The following is a 17263-nucleotide window of genomic DNA, read 5'->3' on the forward strand; positions in this document are numbered from 1 at the left end:
GAGAAAGGAACACTCCAAAATTCTTATGAGGCCAGCAACACCCTGATCCCAAAACCAGACAAAGATATCACAAAAAACAGAAAATTACAAGCCAATTATCACCGATGACCAGACAAGCAAAAATCCTCAGCAAAACCGTAGTAAACCGAATCCAACAGTACAGTAAAAGGATCCCACACCGTGCATGATCAAGTGGGATTCATCCTAGGGATGCAAGGATTTTTCAATATCCACAAATCAGTCAATGTGATGCACCATATTAAGAGACTGCAGGAAAAAACATATGATTATCACAAGATGCAGAAAAGCATCTGATAAAATCTAACATTTCTGATAATAACTCTCCAGAAAGTAGGCATAGAGGGAACCTACCTCAACATAATGAAGGCCATACATAACAAGCCCAGCGCCAACATCATACTCAAGGGTGAAAAGCTGAAAGCACTGCCTCCAAGATCAGCTACAAGACAAAGATGCCCTCTCTCACCACTTTTATTCAACAGAGTTTTGGAAGTTCTTGTCACAGTAGTCAGAGAAAAAAAAAGAAATAATAAGGGCTTCCCTGGTGGCTCAGATGGTAAAGCATCTGCCTGCAATGCAGGAGACCTTGGTTCGACCCCCGGGTCAGGAAGATCCCCTGGAGAAGGAAATCACAACCTACTCCAGTATTCTTGCCTGGAAAATTCCATGGACAGAGGAGCCTGACGTGCTATACAGTCCATGGGGTCGCAAAGAGTAGGACACGACTGAGCGACTTCACTTCCACTTCCAAACTGGAAAAGAAGTAAAACTGTCACTGTTTGTAGATGTGATACTATATGCAGAATATTCTAAAGGCACTAGGGCTCATCAATGAATTTGGTAAATTTGAAGGATACAAAATTAACATACAAAAATCTCTTGCATCTCTATACACTATCAGTGAAACATAGACAGAAATTAAAGAAACAACCCCATTTACCACTGTATAAAAAAAAATAGATTGAAATAAACCTACCTAAGGAGGCAGAAGGCCCATACTCCAAGAACTATAAGATGCTAAGATGAAAGAAACTAAAAACCACACACACAAATGAAAAGATATGCCATATTCTTGGACTGGAAGAATCTATGATGTCAAAATGACTATACTACCCAAGGCAGTCTGTTGATTCAATGCAATCCCTAACAAAAATACCAATGGCATTTTTCACAGAACTTGAACAAGTAGCCAAAACAATCCTGAGAGAGAAGAATGGAGCTAGAGGAACCATACTCCCTGGCTTCAGACTATACTAAAAGCTACCGTTATTAAAACAGTATGGTACTGACACAAAAGCAGACATAAAGTTCAATGGGTCAATTAATTTATGACACAGGAGGCAAAAACATACAAGAGAAGAAAAGACAGTCTCTTCAATAAGTGCTCCCAGGAAAACTGGATAGTTACATGTAAAAGAATGAAACTAGAATATTCTCTAACACTATATACAAAATAAACTCAAAATGGATTAAAGATCAGATACTATGAAACTCCTAGACGAAACATAAGCAGAACACTCTTTGACATAAATTGCAGCAACATTTTTTGGAATTACTTCTAGATTCTAACAGAAGCAAAGCAAAAACAAACAAAAAAGACCTAATTGAACTAAAAAGCTTTTGCACAGGAACGGAAACCACAAGCAAAACAAAAGACAACATACAAACTGGGAGAAAATATTTGTAAAGAAGGCAACCAACAAGGCTTAATCCCCCAAATATACAAACAGCTTGTACAACTCAATATAAACAAACAAACAAACAAAAAAAAAACCCAATCAAATAATGGGCAGAAGTTCTAAACAGACATTTCTCCAAAGAAAACACACAGATGGCCAACAGGCATATAAAAAGACTCTCATATCATTAATTATTACAGAAATGTAAGTGAAAATATCATGAAGTATCACCTCACACAAGTCAAAATGGCTATTATCAAAAAGTCTAAGTTATCAACAATAAATGCTGGAGAAGTTGTGGAGAAAAAGGAACCCTTCTACACTCTTGACAGGAATGTAAATTGGTTCAGCCACTATGGAGAAAAGTATGGGCACTCCTTCAAAAACCAAAAATAGAACTACCATATGATTCAGCAATCTTACTTCTTGGGCATATATCCAGAAAAGATGAAAATTCTTAACTCAGAAGTATACAAACACCCCAGTGTTCACAGCAGCACTATTTACAACAGCCAAGATGTGGAAGCAACCTACATGTCCATCCAGAGAGGAATGGATAAAGATGTGGTACATATAGTACAATGGAAAATTACTCAGTCCTTCACTGGAAGGACTGATGCTGAAGCTGTAGCTCCAATACTTTGGCCACCTGATACAAAGAGTTGAATCATCGGAAAAGACCCTGATGCTGGGTAAGACTGAAGCAGGAGAAGAAGGGGACAACAGTGGATGTGATGGTTGGATGGCATCACCAACTCAACAGACTTGAGTTTGAGCAAGCTCCAGGAGATGCTGAGGACAGGGAAGCCTAGCATGCTGCAGTCCAGGGGGTTGCAAAGACTCAGACACAATTGAACGACTGAACAACAACAAATTACTCGGCCATAGAAAAGAATGAAATAATGACATTTGAAGCAACATGGATGAATCTAGAGATGATCACACTAAGTGAAGCAAGTCAGACAGAGTAACACAAATACCATATATCACTTGTATGTGGAATCATAAAAATTATACAAATGAACTTATTTACAAAACAGAAATAGACTTGCAGACACAGAAAAGAAATTTATGGTTACCAGAGCAGAAAGGCTGGGAGAGATAAATTGGGAATTGGGGATTAACATACACACAGTACTCTAAATAAAACAGATTACCAACAAGGTCCTACTGTATAGCACAGGAATGACAGTCAATATTTGTAATAACCTATAATGGAAAAGAATCTGAAAAAATGCACACACACACACACAACTAAAAGGAAGTGGCAACTCACTATAGTATCCTTGTCTGGAAAATTCCATGAACAGAGGAGCCTGGTGGGCTACAGTCTGGGCGTCGCAAAGAGACAGAAACAACTCAGTGACTCAACAACATACATAACTGAATCACTCTGCTATACACTTGAAACACTGTATATTGACTACACTTGAATTTTAAGAAGTTAACTAAAAATGTTTTTGAAAAAAAGAGCTTTTGGATTAATAAATGTTTTTCTATCCAAGAAAGGGTCTACAATAGATCTTATAAAGACTCAAAAGCATTTATCACACTAACACATTTTTAAATATGTCCACTGTGTGTTAATGAACCAGCCAATTATGAATAAATCTATTAGAATGGACTAATACCCTGAAAAAGAAACATTTCACTTCTTAATAATAAAAGAAAGTTGCTATGATTATTCAAGATTATGTTTTAATATAAAAAACATAACAGAAGTCTGCAAAATTTTTAAAGTAATTTGTATTTTTATTTATTTTCTAGTACTCTTGCAACCTTTTATATTACTAACAAAATTGCAATCACAGGAACCAGACACAAAGTTTCTGCATTTATTTCAAACAATCATACAGAAAGACCACACTACACAGACATTATTACACTGCAAAACTCAGAGATGACTGAAGTTTAGATAGATAACTTTATTTAGCTGAAGAATGAAAAGATTTTCCACTCTTTGCAGTTATAGCTCAAATGTTTTTTACGGCAGATGACATTCAAGTTGGAGATACAAATGATACACTCTGAGGTAAGTAATATAAAACTCAAGTCTAGGAACTAAATAGATTTTCAGTTGCACAGGTTGTTCTTCCAGTTTAAACATTTTCACAGAAAAAAAAAAAATTTCAGGCAAAGAAAACCAAATTCCAGATAAGCATGGTTCATTGTTTTTTATTTTACCTTCATCAAGGCAGGCAAAGTACAGATGCTGTACATTAAACACACATACAAGTCCCTCAAAGCATGTGGATTCCCACAGGCAAAGCATATTTGCTAAGCTCCACTCCTCTCTGAAGCATGTAACTGCAGCTAAATGTACAAAGAGCCATCCGCTGGTCCCACGTAGCCAACCCCAATGAGCAAGACGTCGATCAGCGTCCATATTCCCAGGCCCCCGAAGCTGAAGAGCTTGCCAAGGCCTTCTCGCCACTGGCCCAGGTAGAAGCGGTCTGCTCCAAACCCACCGAGGGTGATGCTGCAACAGCAAACAGGCCTGAAATGCATCAACAGCCCCCCAATTGCACCACCTGGGGCTCAGTAACCATGCTGACTCACATGTGTGAAAGGGCCTCAGATCAGCAAACCCTGGATGAGGACACAGCGATCATCTCACAAATGCACACCACCAAACAATCACAGGCAAGAAGACTGCTCACATGTCAACAATGAACACACATGAGCTGTAATGAAATCTAATCCTTCTCTTTTGAAGAAAATCTAGCTTGCTACTTTTTTAAGTAGCAAAAAGCTGGTGCATCTGGGAGGGCAAAGCAGGGCTAGTCTACCAGACCAGCAATGTGGAGGCTGCAGGAGCATCTCAAGGCAGCCAGCCAGCTAGCTGGCTGCTTCATCAAGTCTGGACCTTTGTCAATCACCCATGTAAAAAAGCTCTGCTAGGAAAAAATGAATTTTAAGGTTCCTTCAAATTCTAGCATCTAACAATATTCAGACAACTTCTCATTGTTTTTCTTTTAAAATTTTTATTATGGAAAATTCTAAAACATACACAAGTAAAAAGAAGGCAAACAGCATCCATGTTTATTGTTGTTGTTTAGTCGCTCAGTTGTGTCTTGACACTTTGCGACCCCATAGACTGTAGCCCACCAGGCTCCTCTGTCCATGGGATTCTCCAGGCAAGAATACTGGAGTGGGTTGCCATTTCCTTCTCCAGGGGATCTTCCCAATCCATGGATCAAGCCTATATCTCTTGCATTGGCAGGTGGTTTCTTTACCGCTGAGTCACCTGGGAAGTCCACGACCCAGCCCCAATAATTATCACCATGTGCCCACCCTGGTTCATCACACCCTTTCCTTCCCACCCCAACCCGAGAACCATGAAGCAACTGCCAAGCATCATCACATTCAATATTCTGCAAGAAACCATGTTGAGCCCAAAGAACTCTTACTGTTTAAAAGCCAGCTGTGAAACGTGTCATAGTAATTTAAGATGTTCACAATGAGGGGGAGACTGGGTGAGGGGTGTACAGAACTCTCTAGCTTTGCTTTTACTTTTCTGTAAATCTAAAATGAATCCAAAATAAAAAGTTTGTTGGGAAGCAGAAAGTCAGGTGTTATTTTCAACGTGAACTGCTGTGTCAAAGACGCTGGGCAATCTCACCTTCGCTGTGTCTGACTTTCTGTCGTGGCCCCATCTTTTCACTTTCCAGGGAGACTTCCTGCCAGACAGGACCCTTCACCTTCCTAGCCAGACCCTCAAGCAGTGGTCCCCAGATAGAGGCAATACCTGGAGGTGCTACTGACTGTCACCACTGGGGTAGGAAGACTTGTAAACAACACCCAATAAATGGAGTCGAGAGAGGATGCTACACACCCTACTCTCACAGGACACCCCACAACCAAAAATTCTTGGCCCAAACATCCACAACAACAAGGCTGAGAAGCCCTGCCCAAATCCCACCATACAGTCCCTGGGCTCTCACCCTAAACCTCCAACAGCAGCTGCACAACTTCTGAATCAGGGACCATTTAGCCAGCAGCCCACCTGCCCTTCACTCTGGTGGGGGTGGGGAGAACTGCTACAATTTTCTTTTCAAACTGCTGAAAAGTTTAACAAATACAAGTATATTTTTATGTAAAAATTAAGTCTATAATTATGCTCAAATAGTGGAATTACAGGTGATTTTCAACATTTATCTTTGTCATTTTTGTTTTTTCTAGTTTTCAATACTGAACATGTAGGGTTTTTTTATGATTTAGAAGGAAATTACTGAAAATTAAAGACAGTCATAAGCCTAGCTACTTTAAATAGTAGGCAGCACATCACTGACTCACAGTACGCTCATAATGGGAAGACTGACTGGTTCTAATGAGCTCCAATAAAGACTCGAGTCACCTCCAGAACGTGCAGGCACCTTGGGAGGAAAGCCAGCAATACGCCACCAAGCTCCACAAAGATAGCGGTCTGACCACCTCAACGGCCCCCGGCAGCACAGTCCCTGTGGTTTACCCAACGCGTGGCAGGGCCTGAGAGAGTAGGAGAGGAGCGCAGAAGAGCCCAAAAGCCACAGCAAATGCCCAGTGGTGTCTCTGCTCACTGGGAACAGTGCTTACCTCAGAGCCAGGGCTGTGGACCACTTGTATCCTCCAGTCCAGTTGCAATAGAGCATCTTCAGAAAAGTGCGATTACCTAAGGGAAATACACCACAATGAAACAAGGGTATAAAAATACTCTGGCACAGAGACTAAATTATAGCTGGTGGTCTTATAATTTATAATCTAAAAAGACAACTCTCTTCACAAAAATAAATGTTCACTACCTTGAATGCTAAATAGAAAGCCCTAACTGTCCATGAGCACAGGCTTGTGAGGAACACAGGTTCATGAGGACCACAGCTTGAAGAAGGTGAACCACCCCACCTGCTGTCAAGGTGTGGATGATGTGGGGGTGAACAAGACAGACAAACCAGGCACCGGGAGGGGAGAAGGCCATGCAGGACCGACACATCTCATGGACGCAGGCCACAGATGGCCCGGGGATCCTGGGACATCTGACTGTTCAAACTGGAAAAAGTGAGTCTGACTCCACCTCACACCATACACCAAACCAATCCTGGGGAACTAAAGACCTAAATGTGAAAGGCCAAAGTTACAACTTTTAAAATAAAGTACAGGAAATCATCTCTGTGAATCTGGAGCAGGGAAAGGCTTTTTGCAACAAAAAAGGGCTAACTATGAAAGATGAAAAACCAACTAACTAAAATTTTAAAGTTGTGTTCAAAAGAGACCAAAAGAAAGTGGGGGAAAAAGTTAAAATCCAGAAGAGGATTTTAGGGCCATCAAAGATTACTATCCAAAATACAAAAGAATTCATAGAAGTCTGTAAGAAAAAACAAAACTTAGGGACAAGTATTGGAGAGGATGTGGATCCTCACTAACAGCTGTGCACCACTGGCGGGAGTGTGAACAAACACAACCACCAGGAAAAGAACACATGCCAGAGGGTGCATACCAGACACACCCCCTTACACGTGTGACAAGAGACACAGACAAAAGCTTTAAGGGCACCACAGTTTGTAAAAAAAGAAAAAGAAAAAAAAGGTAAATAGTCCAAATACATTGGAGAGCAGATAAACTATGATACAATCTTATAACAGGTTATTATAAAGAAGTGAAAAAAGAAAAGGACAAGCTGAAGAATCTTAGAGCCATAATGATGAAAAGAAACAAGTCCTAGGAGACCATAAACAGCCTGCTACTACTTCACACAGTTCTGAGACATGCATTACTGAATAATATACCACACTGTATTCTAGCACATATATGGGACAACTATAAAAAACTTAAAGGAAGGGACTGGGATCATAAGAAACCTCAAAAGGGTGTCACCCCTAAAGAAGAGGCAGCAAACACTCTGGTAGTTTCGATGGCATCACATGCTTTGGCTGTTAACCTGGGGGAGACTCAATCACACATTATGCTTTACACCTTATATATTTTTATTTTATGAAGTACTACATTTTAAAAGATAAGAGAACTGGCATAACTAAAACATGCTGATAAACATTTCTGACTACACAATTGAAACTTAATTTTCAAACTTCAGTGATGGTTCTGCAAGTACGCCTAAAGAAGAGCACTCTACCCAGAAGCCTCCCTCAGTCAACCTACCCAGGCAGTGGATGTGGTCCCGCACAGTGCAGTTGGCTGCATAGCGTTGCCGAGGGCAGGACACCGCCCTGCAGTTGCTGGAGCTGAAGCACTCATAGTCAGCCTCCGGGAGCTGCCAGCAGAACCTACAGGTCATGTTGAGGACAAAACTCTTCTGGGATTTGAAGTCTGGATCCTACAAAGGACACAGAGCTATTCAGTCATAATCCAGTTTGTCAATATGTCAATAAAACTACATAGTGACAAGGCACAAGTATCAAAAACACTTCTATTTATGATCTAGGAGGAAGTAGCAGACAAACAGGTACCAAGCCAATATGTATGCAAAACAAATGCATATGCCATGATCTAGGATCATAAGTATATACCCAAAAATATATACCTAAGAAAAAATACCTAGATAAATGCACATCAAAATATCAAAGGTTATCAGGATAAGACTCATCACTGTTACTTTGGCTAAATTTTTAATAACACACATGCGTACTTATATAACAAAGAAGAAAGGAAAAGGCACTTTATGAAGCCCCAGAGACACAAGAGAGCTGACAGGGCAGATGAGTCCCTCTGCTCAAAGTACTGTGCAGTACATGGGAGCCCGGACCCAGCTGGACGCTCCTGGAGGAACAGCCTGCCTACCGGGTCTCAACTCTTCCTAGGAGTCCCTGAGGTCCTGAGGCCCAGGGCAGTCACTGCTGTTACACTCCCAGGAGCACCCGAGAGGACCCACCCACAGGCAGCCCCAGAAGACCATCCCCAACTCAGAAAGAACCCCTTGGCAAGGTTCAGCCAGTGCTATTGTGGCCCTGAGCCTCGAAACAAGTTTTCCATTTCAATTTTAAATTTGTTTTCTGCCTGTAAGAGCACCCCATGTGCTTATATGTTGCACATTTGGAAATTACAGGAAAACTGGTAACCTCTCCAGAGAGAAGCACGTCTAACCTTCTTTCATTTTTGCTTCCTGTGATAGTTTTACATACATGGAATTAAACTGAAAACATTTTGTATCCTTTCACCAGCACTTAATATTAAGCTATAAAACATAATTTTCAAAACTGTATTTAAATGGTAACACAATCACCTCTGGAAGTATCGTATTTACTAATTTTTTTTTTTTATTAATACAAAACCACTTATAAGGGCAGTATTCACGAGTAAGACACTCCTTGATTTAAGCAATATTATTGTAAATGTCTGCATATTTCTAGTGATGCATCTGTAACACGTTTCTTATCAACTGTTTTTTTTTAACACTGGGCAGTCAGTGTACATGGTACAAATTCTGGGAGACAAGAGGAGAGAAAGAGGTGGCTGGCCTGGCCCGGCCCTCAGCACTGAGCACAGCTGATCCATGCTGGTCTTCCAGGGAGTCTGTTCTATGCATGCGTACGCTTACATCGGATACACTTCTTCTTTTTCCAATTTAATGTTCCCACTGATAATTACTTTTCACTTAATTCTGTAGGTATCAAGAAACATCTCTGGAGTCGCCTAGTTCTTCTCAACAGCTGCAATAGCTGTATTTATTTCACTACACAGTGAGCTGCAAGTGAACTGCTCTTTCTTGGACATTCAGCTTGCTTCCAACCTTGCTGGGTGAACGATGCAACTAAGAATATTCTTAGGCATACTTTTGTGTATCAATGTGCAATAAGTAACACCTGTTAGATGAATTCCTAGATATGGAACTGCCAGGTCAAAGCTTACATGCATCTGTACATTTCAGAAAGGAAGAAAGTGAGGTCACTCAGTCGTGTCCAACTCTTTGTGACCCCATGGACTGAGCCTACCAGGCTCCTCCATCTATGGAATTTTCCAGGCAAGAGTACTGGAGGGGGTTGTCATTTCTTTCTCTAGGGGATCTTCCTGACCCAGGGATAGAACCCAGGTCTCCCACATTGCAGGCAGACGCTTTACCTTCTGATCACCAGGGAAGCCCACAGGTTTCAGAGATGAGACAAACTGTCTACCACAGGCTGACTAACCCACCCATCTACTGACAAGACACAGCAATGTTTGTCTCTAACACCTTCAAGAAAAGTGTTATCAAACTCTTTGACTGTTTTGCCAATATGACAGGTTTAAAAAAATGCACTAATTTGTATTAAACTATGAGAAAATTAAGCATCTTTCAAATACAAGTTGAAAGTCCACTTGTATTTCCTTTGCTATGAACCATGTGCTCATGCTCTAGCATCATTTTTCTATAGGACTGTCATCTTTTTCTCATTGGCTTTTTGGATGTCTTGATATATTATGAGTATTAGTATATTATTTGTCACATGTGTTAAAACTTTTTCATCGTTTGTCATTTATCTCTGGCCTTTATGCTTTTTAAGCTCATACAGAAACCTCTCATCTTCAGTAGTCAAATGTATAAATTCTTTCTTGTATAACTTCTAAACTTTATTTCATACTTAGAAAATTATTCCCCACTTTGAGATGATAACAAAACTCTCACACTTTCTCTGGTACTTTGAGATTTCATCTTCTCACATAAAATCTTGCATCTATCTGGAATTTACTTTGGACAAAATAGGGATTCCACTTTTTTCCCATGGGTACGTGGGCACCCTAGCATTCACTAAGTCCACTTTCACACCACAAAAAAGTACAGACCCCAATAATAGCTCACCTGTGGTAAATACCTTTCCCTCTGTGACACAACTGTCATTACTGAGAATCCAGAGCCTACCTAAAGGAATTAAACTTGCCTCACTTACACTAGCAGACTGAGCTCTCCTCCAAGTAACATACACAAAAACCATTTCTGTCAAGCACATCTTCAGCTGATGTGAACTGGCCTGGCAGTTTCCATTACAGCCGGATTTCTGCCCTTACTTCTATTTATATACATTATAAAACAATTTCTTTGACTAGTGTAATCCAGGTGAGATTCCCTTGGCCTGAGTCCCTACAAGTGCACATTAGAACAATAAGAGTTTATTTCCTTCTATTAATCTGAAGTTCAACACAAAGTGAGGGGAGGGAAGGGGGTGAATGCAGCAGGCGAGAGGATGAGTACTTGCATGTACACCTGCGATGGTCTTAAAACACCAAGGGAAGAACACGGGGCCAGCCCCAAATCACAGCTGCAGCACTCCTGGGACCCACAGCTCCTGACAGCCAACTGTTTGACTGTTCTTCGTTTCTGAGAAGAAACAGACCACCAGATGCTCTTGAGATTACTTTCAAAAGCCACCTCTGGGGGTTGGGCACCTGATACTGTACAGGATTTGTGATGACCGGCTAGTCACGAAGCAGGTGAGATGGAAGCACTTGAGGTATGAGGGAAAGAGTGTTTCCAGGGCGTGTCTCAGCCAAGGGCTGAGGACGGACCCGGGACAGGGTCAGCTAGGAAAAGCCCCTCCCTAAGTTTTGTCATTTCTCTACCTTTGTTATTTCCCTTGTCCCCTGCTATTTTCTGAAAAATGAAACCACCTGTTTTTTTGGAACACCTAAAGGAGGAAGAAACTGAAAACTAAGTTTCACTCAAGAACCAGCTGTGCGAGATGAATGTCTAAAACATGAAGGCAAACAAAGTAGACTCATTCTGGGAAAAGCACCCCTCAGCCATCTGGGTTTTCTTATTTTCCACAAGGTACCTACTACGTGCCAGACTTACTAAGTATGTGATTTCAAAAGCCGTCAAATAGGTTTTGTTATTAGGTGAGTAGAGAAAAAATTCTATTTAAGATAACACAACAAAGACTAACTGATAATCCAAGGGCAGTCATGAAGACTACCCACCAACTAGCTTAGTTTTCCAGCGCAATTTCAAGAGCAACACTGATACACGAAAATGACAAATACTGAAGTTTACCAATACTACATCCAGATGCTGAGGCCACATAAAATCTCATGCCCCCTTGGAGTGAAGCCTCCCTCAGGCCCTCTCCTGATACTGGACTTCAGGAGAAACAGAAAGAGCCTGGGGCAGGGGGGGGTGGGGGGGAGAAACTTTCTAATCTAGCCCTCTGCAAACAAGGCTCCAAAGGACAGATGGGCCTTGTTCAAGTGAGAATCACTGGGTCAATGGAAACCCACTAAAGAGAACATGACCTAGAATCTATGTTTTCTTGACCACCTCCCACAACAAGGGCTCCACAGAAACACTTTAGGAAAAGATGCTCTAGGTCCATCTCCTGATTAAACAGGAGACAGATGAATAAATCTCAGAGCTGGTCCTGGCAAGGCCAAGAGTAGACACTGTTTTGTTATTCATTTCTACTCTCTGTCTCATCCAGATGCTGGGACTACAATAAAGTGTGCAGTAATTTACCTGGTCAAACCATTCAAGAATGCACATATGTGAATCTCCCTGACCTGGTCACACTCAGCAGGTGTAGGGCTGCCTCCAGGAACCAAGCTCTGAAGCAGGTGTCCTGAGAGCTGTCAACATATCAGCGACAGGCTGCAGTGTGACAGCTCTAACAAGGTCATTGCTGATGCACAACAGTGGGTGCCCTTGAGCCTGTTCTATGCCCCACTTGTTATAACCAGTCTGACAGTTCCTTCAGTTTAGTCTTATGTCAGAAAATTGCTATCTGAACCCTTACACCAAACCTTGCTGGGAGACGGAAGTTTCATCTGATAAAGTGGACTTCAATCCTCAAATCTTACTTTTAAAATGTAGAGCACTTTCTCAATTTTCCCCATGTTCATGTCTAAACTCTATTTATAACTCAAGCTTTACAGTGAGTTTATTAAGAATTCATAAGTTGCAGTACTTACAACACAGGTAACAGAAGGTTTGACTGTGCAGTCAAAAGTAACAGGCTTCCCATAGACACAGGAGAAATTGGTCTTGCAATCTATACAGTCTGCGGGAAGTCTGCTACACAGGCCATTGCTCGGACACTTCATCACATAAGGTGGGATATCGGTACTTTCTGCAAGGGACGAGAGAGAAGCTTATTCTCTTAGAATACGGATTAGAATAACAGATGAAAGCAATTTTCCAAGGTTAAGGAACACAATCATGAGCATAACATACATATATGGTGCTAGTAATAAATCAGGACTGCAAAAAGTTTACTGTGTTACAAGATGAAAAAACAAAGGCTTATGGATGGTAAAGTTTGTTCAAGATCACAGAGGGTAGATAGAACTGCAATCAGAATCCAAATTTCTCCGTTTCCAATCCACTGTGCTTTTCACTTGAATTCACTAATTTTTAAGTGACGCCACTGACCCTCTAACAGAATCAGTACAACAAGGAACCACCCCCAGAAGATATACTGTCATTGTTACACATTGCTACTTCCACAAGCCACAATCTTCAAGGAGTATACAGTTTTACACTACCAAAGTACAAACAGTTCTTTATATTAGCAACTTATTCAGTGGGTTACAGTTCTTTTTTTCCAGCCAGACTACCCAGGAGTATAATATATTCCTATGAGTTAAGAGATGACCAAAACTGTAAACACTTTTCTCAGGAAGGAAGAAAAGCTCTCAAAAAACATCTGAGAGAGTCAAAAATTCTTGGCTTTCTCTATAAAATAATCTATGTTTTAAACTCAAGTATGCTGATGTTCTTCTAGCAGACTTTAATAGAAGGAATAATATATGGCTACTAATTTCAGTTCACTGAAATAACGGAACTCTACAGGGATGAAACTACAGAGAACAAGGTTTCGTTCAGCAAAGCACACTGACACTCATTTAAAACTGGTCCTACTTAAAGTCACTATTAAGTGGGCAATGATGCAAAATATTAGAGTACATCATGCAAAATGCCGCGCTGGATGAAGCACAAGCTGGAATCAAGACTGCCGGGAGAAATATCAATAACCTCAGATATGCAGATGACACCACCCTTATGGCAGAAAGCAAAGAGGAACTAAAGAGCCTCTTGTTGAAAGTGAAAGAGGAGAGTGAAAAAGCTGGCTTAAAACTCAACATTCAAAAAACGAAGGTCATGGCATCTGGGTCACTTCACGGCAAACAGATGGGGAAACAATAGAAACAGTGAGACTTTATTTTTGGGGGGCTCCAAAATCACTACAGATGGTGACTGCAGCCATGAAATTAAAAGACGCTTACTCCCTGGGAGGAAAGCTATGACCAACCTACACAGCATATTAAAAAGCAGAGACATTAATTTGCCAACAAAGGTCCGTCTAGCCAAAGCTATGGTTTTTCCAGTAGTCATGTATGGATGTGAGAGTTGGACTATAAAGAAAGCTGAGCACTGAAGAATTGTTGCTTTTGAACTGTGGTGCTGAATAAGACTCTTGCAAGTCCCTTGGACTGCAAGGAAATCCAACCAGTCAATCCTAAAGGAAATCAACGCTTAATATTCATTGGAAGGACTGATGCTGAAGGTGAAACTCCAATACTTTGGCCACCTGATGTGAAGAACTGACTCACTGGAAAAGATCCTGATGCTGGGAAAGATTGAAGGCAGGAGGAGAAGGGAACGACAGAGGAAGAGATGGTTGGATGGCATCACTGACTCGATGGACACGAGTTTGAGCAAGCTCCGGGAGTTGGTGATGGACAGGGAAGCCTGGCATGCTGCAGTCCATGGGGTCACAAAGAGTTGGACACGACTGAGCAACTAAACTGAACTGATGCAAAATATCACTTTTTCCTTTATTGTTTTGTTCCTATTACTACTGAGGCTGGAGGATGGACACTTAGAATCACAAAACCAAAATGTCTCTGAAGCCCAAAAGGTTAGTAATTTGCTCCAGCTTCCAGCGGCATCACCAGACTTAAAGCCAAGTCTCAACCAGTCCCTCGGGGACTTCCCGACCGCCCCTCCCCCCCCCCCCGCCCCATTTCACACAGCCCTGGGGGGGCCTTTTAATACCCAACATCAGGATCAGGGTTCAAGAAGCACAAGAAATTTTCTTAAGAGAAAGGAACATTGGTTGAAGGTAATCTTGATGGGTGAGGTGAAAAAATACTACAAATAAACAGATGGGAATAAGAGCCTGGGACTGGAAAGAGACGAGGCCGGAATGTAGAAAGGTATTGAAATACCGAGACTGTCTACAGAAAAGGTCTGTGCATCTGTCTTTAGTTCACATAACCTAAAATGCAATTAATAAAATGTTCAAATATGGAAAGTGAAACTCGCTCAGTCGTGTCTGACTCTTTCGCGACCCCACGGACTGTAGCCCGCCAGGCTCCTCTGTCCACGGGCTTCTCCGGGCAAGAATACTGGTGTGGGTGGCCATTCCCTTCCCCAGGGAATCTTCCCGACCCAAGGACTGATCCCGGGTCTCCTGCATTGCAGGCAGACTCTTTACCATCTGAGCCACCAGGGAAATGATTTCATATTCTACAGGAAATGTTCGCCAAAAAGAGAGAGAAGACTAGATATAAACACACACATTTAGGAACAAGGAAAATGCCCGGTACCTGCCGCCCTGGGCGCCGCAGTGAAGGTCCGTGTGGGGCCCGGGTCCTTGATGGCCTGCGGCAGCGGCTGCGAGGGCTCCTCGCTGAAGGACCCTGCGACCGGAGAGACGGAGACCTCAGGCGTTGCGGCTGCGCTCCAGGCTTCAGCAGCCTGGGCAAACCTGGCGGCCTGATCGCCCACGAACTGAAGGGGAAACCCAACGAGATCGACACTCGTCCCGGTCTGCGAGCACCTGGGACCAAGCGCGGGGCCGGGACACAGCTCCACGCCCCCGGCCGAGCCCCCGGGCCCTCCCAGTTCCAGGCTCTCGGCTTCGGGTCCCTGAGCGAGCCGAGGGGCGGCGGCAAACCGCGCCGGACTCGGCCGCAGCGACCCGCGCCCTCCTCCCGCACTCTGCCTCCGCCTGCGGTCCCGGAGCCCCCTGCCCTCAACTCACCGCCGCCCGACAGGATGTAGAACTGTGAGAGGAACAGCACCACACGACACAGACAGCAAAGAGCCCGCAGCTGGATCACCGGAGCTGCCATCTTGCCGGCGCGCTCACTTCCGGCCGCGTGGGAACGCGCGAGGGGCGGGACGCCGGCGCGCGCCGAGGGGGCGGGTCCGGACGGGGCCACAGCGCCGGCGCAGGCGCGGCAGCCCTGCCACGGTTCTCCGCGCTCCGCCGGCTAAGGCTGACAGGTACCTCGGCGCCGCCTGCCCCTGGAATAAGAGGCTCACCTTTCCCCTTGTGGCTCAGCTGGTAAAGAATCTGCCCACAATGCAGGAGACCTAGGTTCGATCCCTGAGTTAGGAAGATGTCCTGGAGAAGGGAAAGGCTACCCACTCCAGTATTCTAGGCTGGAGAATTCCATGGACTGTACTGTCCGTGGGGTCGCAAAGAGTCGAACACGACTGAGCGACTTTTACTTCACTTTCTCCCTCCTGAGGGATTGAGGGCAGAGGTGGACACGTTTGGGAAGTTGGCCACTGTTTACCTGTGACTGGATCTGTACTTCAGAGACAAAAACTACTGTGCGCTCAGCACCGTGCAGAGATCTGACGAATTTACGGTTCGTCCGACTGAAAAGCTGCTTGTGTACAGATGCGGCCCAGACTGCTCGGGAAGGACTCGAGGTGTGCCCGGGGGACCCGAGGCCCCACTCCGCGCCACCCCGGGGCCCGGCCAGCGTCCCGCCCCGAAGTCTAGCCAGTCCCTAGAGACGCTCCTCGAGGACAGAGAGAGGCCGACTGCCCCGTGGCGCGGGTCTCAGGCCCCCAGGCCGTCCGGAGGAGGCCCAGCTCGGGAAGGGAGCTGCTCACAGGCCGCGGCGACCCACACGTGTTCCTGCCGCAGCATCCTTCGTCCTGGGCCGCGCATAGGCCTCCCTCTTCGCGCCCACCCTCCACCAGACCGTCCGGGTGGGTAGTCCTCTCACACCCCTTCCCTCACTAGTACATTTGGTAAATAAAGAAATCTATCGAATAGTTCTTGGCTTCAATAAAAGTTGGCTTTAAAAGTTACATTACACAACCTGCAGCTTCTAGCATCGCACAGTTGTGACCCTTGAACCACCTCGGGGAGAGGGGTACAGGGGGAAACCCACATATAACTTAGAGCAGGCCCTCCAAGTTCAGTTCTTCCACCTGTCGCGGGTAGGATCCTGTACACTCTAGTACTTACTATTGAAAAAAAATGTGTTAGTTGCTCAGTCGTGTCTGACTCTTTGCGATCCCACGAACAGTAGCTGCCAGGCCCCTCTGTCCATAGGATTTCCCAAGCAAGAATACTGGAGCGGATTGCCATGCCCTTCTCCAAGGGATCTTCCCAACCCAGGGATCCAACACACATCTCCTGCATCCCAGGTGGGTTCTTTACCGCTGAGCCACCAGGGAAGCCTACTATTGAAAAAAACCCATGGGAATGTGGACCCATACAGTTCAATTTGCTGTCATTCACGGTCGACTATTCTGTCCACCACCTCTTCAGGAAGCTAAATGACCAGTGTGTACAGAAGAGAGCGGGTTTTAAATCTATTTCGAATTCCAGAGCACATAGCAAATAAAGACTGATGGA

The 17263-nt window shown here is 43.7% G+C and overlaps 1 protein-coding gene across 2 annotated transcripts; it reads right to left on the minus strand.

Annotated features, from left to right (window-relative positions):
* Nucleotides 1–3859: 3859 nt before the first annotated feature.
* TM2D3 (TM2 domain containing 3) lies at nt 3860–15804 on the minus strand. 2 transcript variants are annotated; one of them, XM_043490386.1, is made up of 6 exons: nt 15644–15804; nt 15207–15299; nt 12567–12724; nt 7833–8007; nt 6276–6351; nt 3860–4179 (listed from the first exon to the last, which is right to left on the minus strand). In XM_043490386.1, the coding sequence occupies exons 1-6, from the start codon at nt 15732–15734 to the stop codon at nt 4014–4016; spliced, it is 759 nt and encodes a 252-aa protein (XP_043346321.1). In that variant the 5' UTR covers nt 15735–15804; the 3' UTR covers nt 3860–4013. The 2 variants fall into 2 exon arrangements, with proteins under 2 accessions (XP_043346321.1, XP_043346320.1); XM_043490385.1 differs by having other exon boundaries at nt 3860–4197.
* Between the last annotated feature and the right edge of the window lie 1459 nt (nt 15805–17263).

Source organism: Cervus canadensis, chromosome 17 (assembly GCF_019320065.1).
Source record: "Cervus canadensis isolate Bull #8, Minnesota chromosome 17, ASM1932006v1, whole genome shotgun sequence".
NCBI classification, from domain to species: Eukaryota; Metazoa; Chordata; class Mammalia; order Artiodactyla; family Cervidae; genus Cervus; species Cervus canadensis.

What these genes read in the sequence shown, in the direction of transcription:
- TM2D3 (XM_043490385.1), bottom strand. Translation starts at nt 15,734, where the DNA reads ATGGCAGCTCCGGTGATCCAGCTGCGGGCTCTTTGCTGTCTGTGTCGT. An exon ending in CTACATCCTGTCGGGCGGCG is followed by an intron (nt 15,300 to 15,643) that starts GTGAGTTGAGGG and finishes CTCCGGTCGCAG; the next exon opens with GGTCCTTCAGCGAGGAGCCC. An exon ending in TGCGGCGCCCAGGGCGGCAG is followed by an intron (nt 12,725 to 15,206) that starts GTACCGGGCATT and finishes CGTCCCTTGCAG; the next exon opens with AAAGTACCGATATCCCACCT.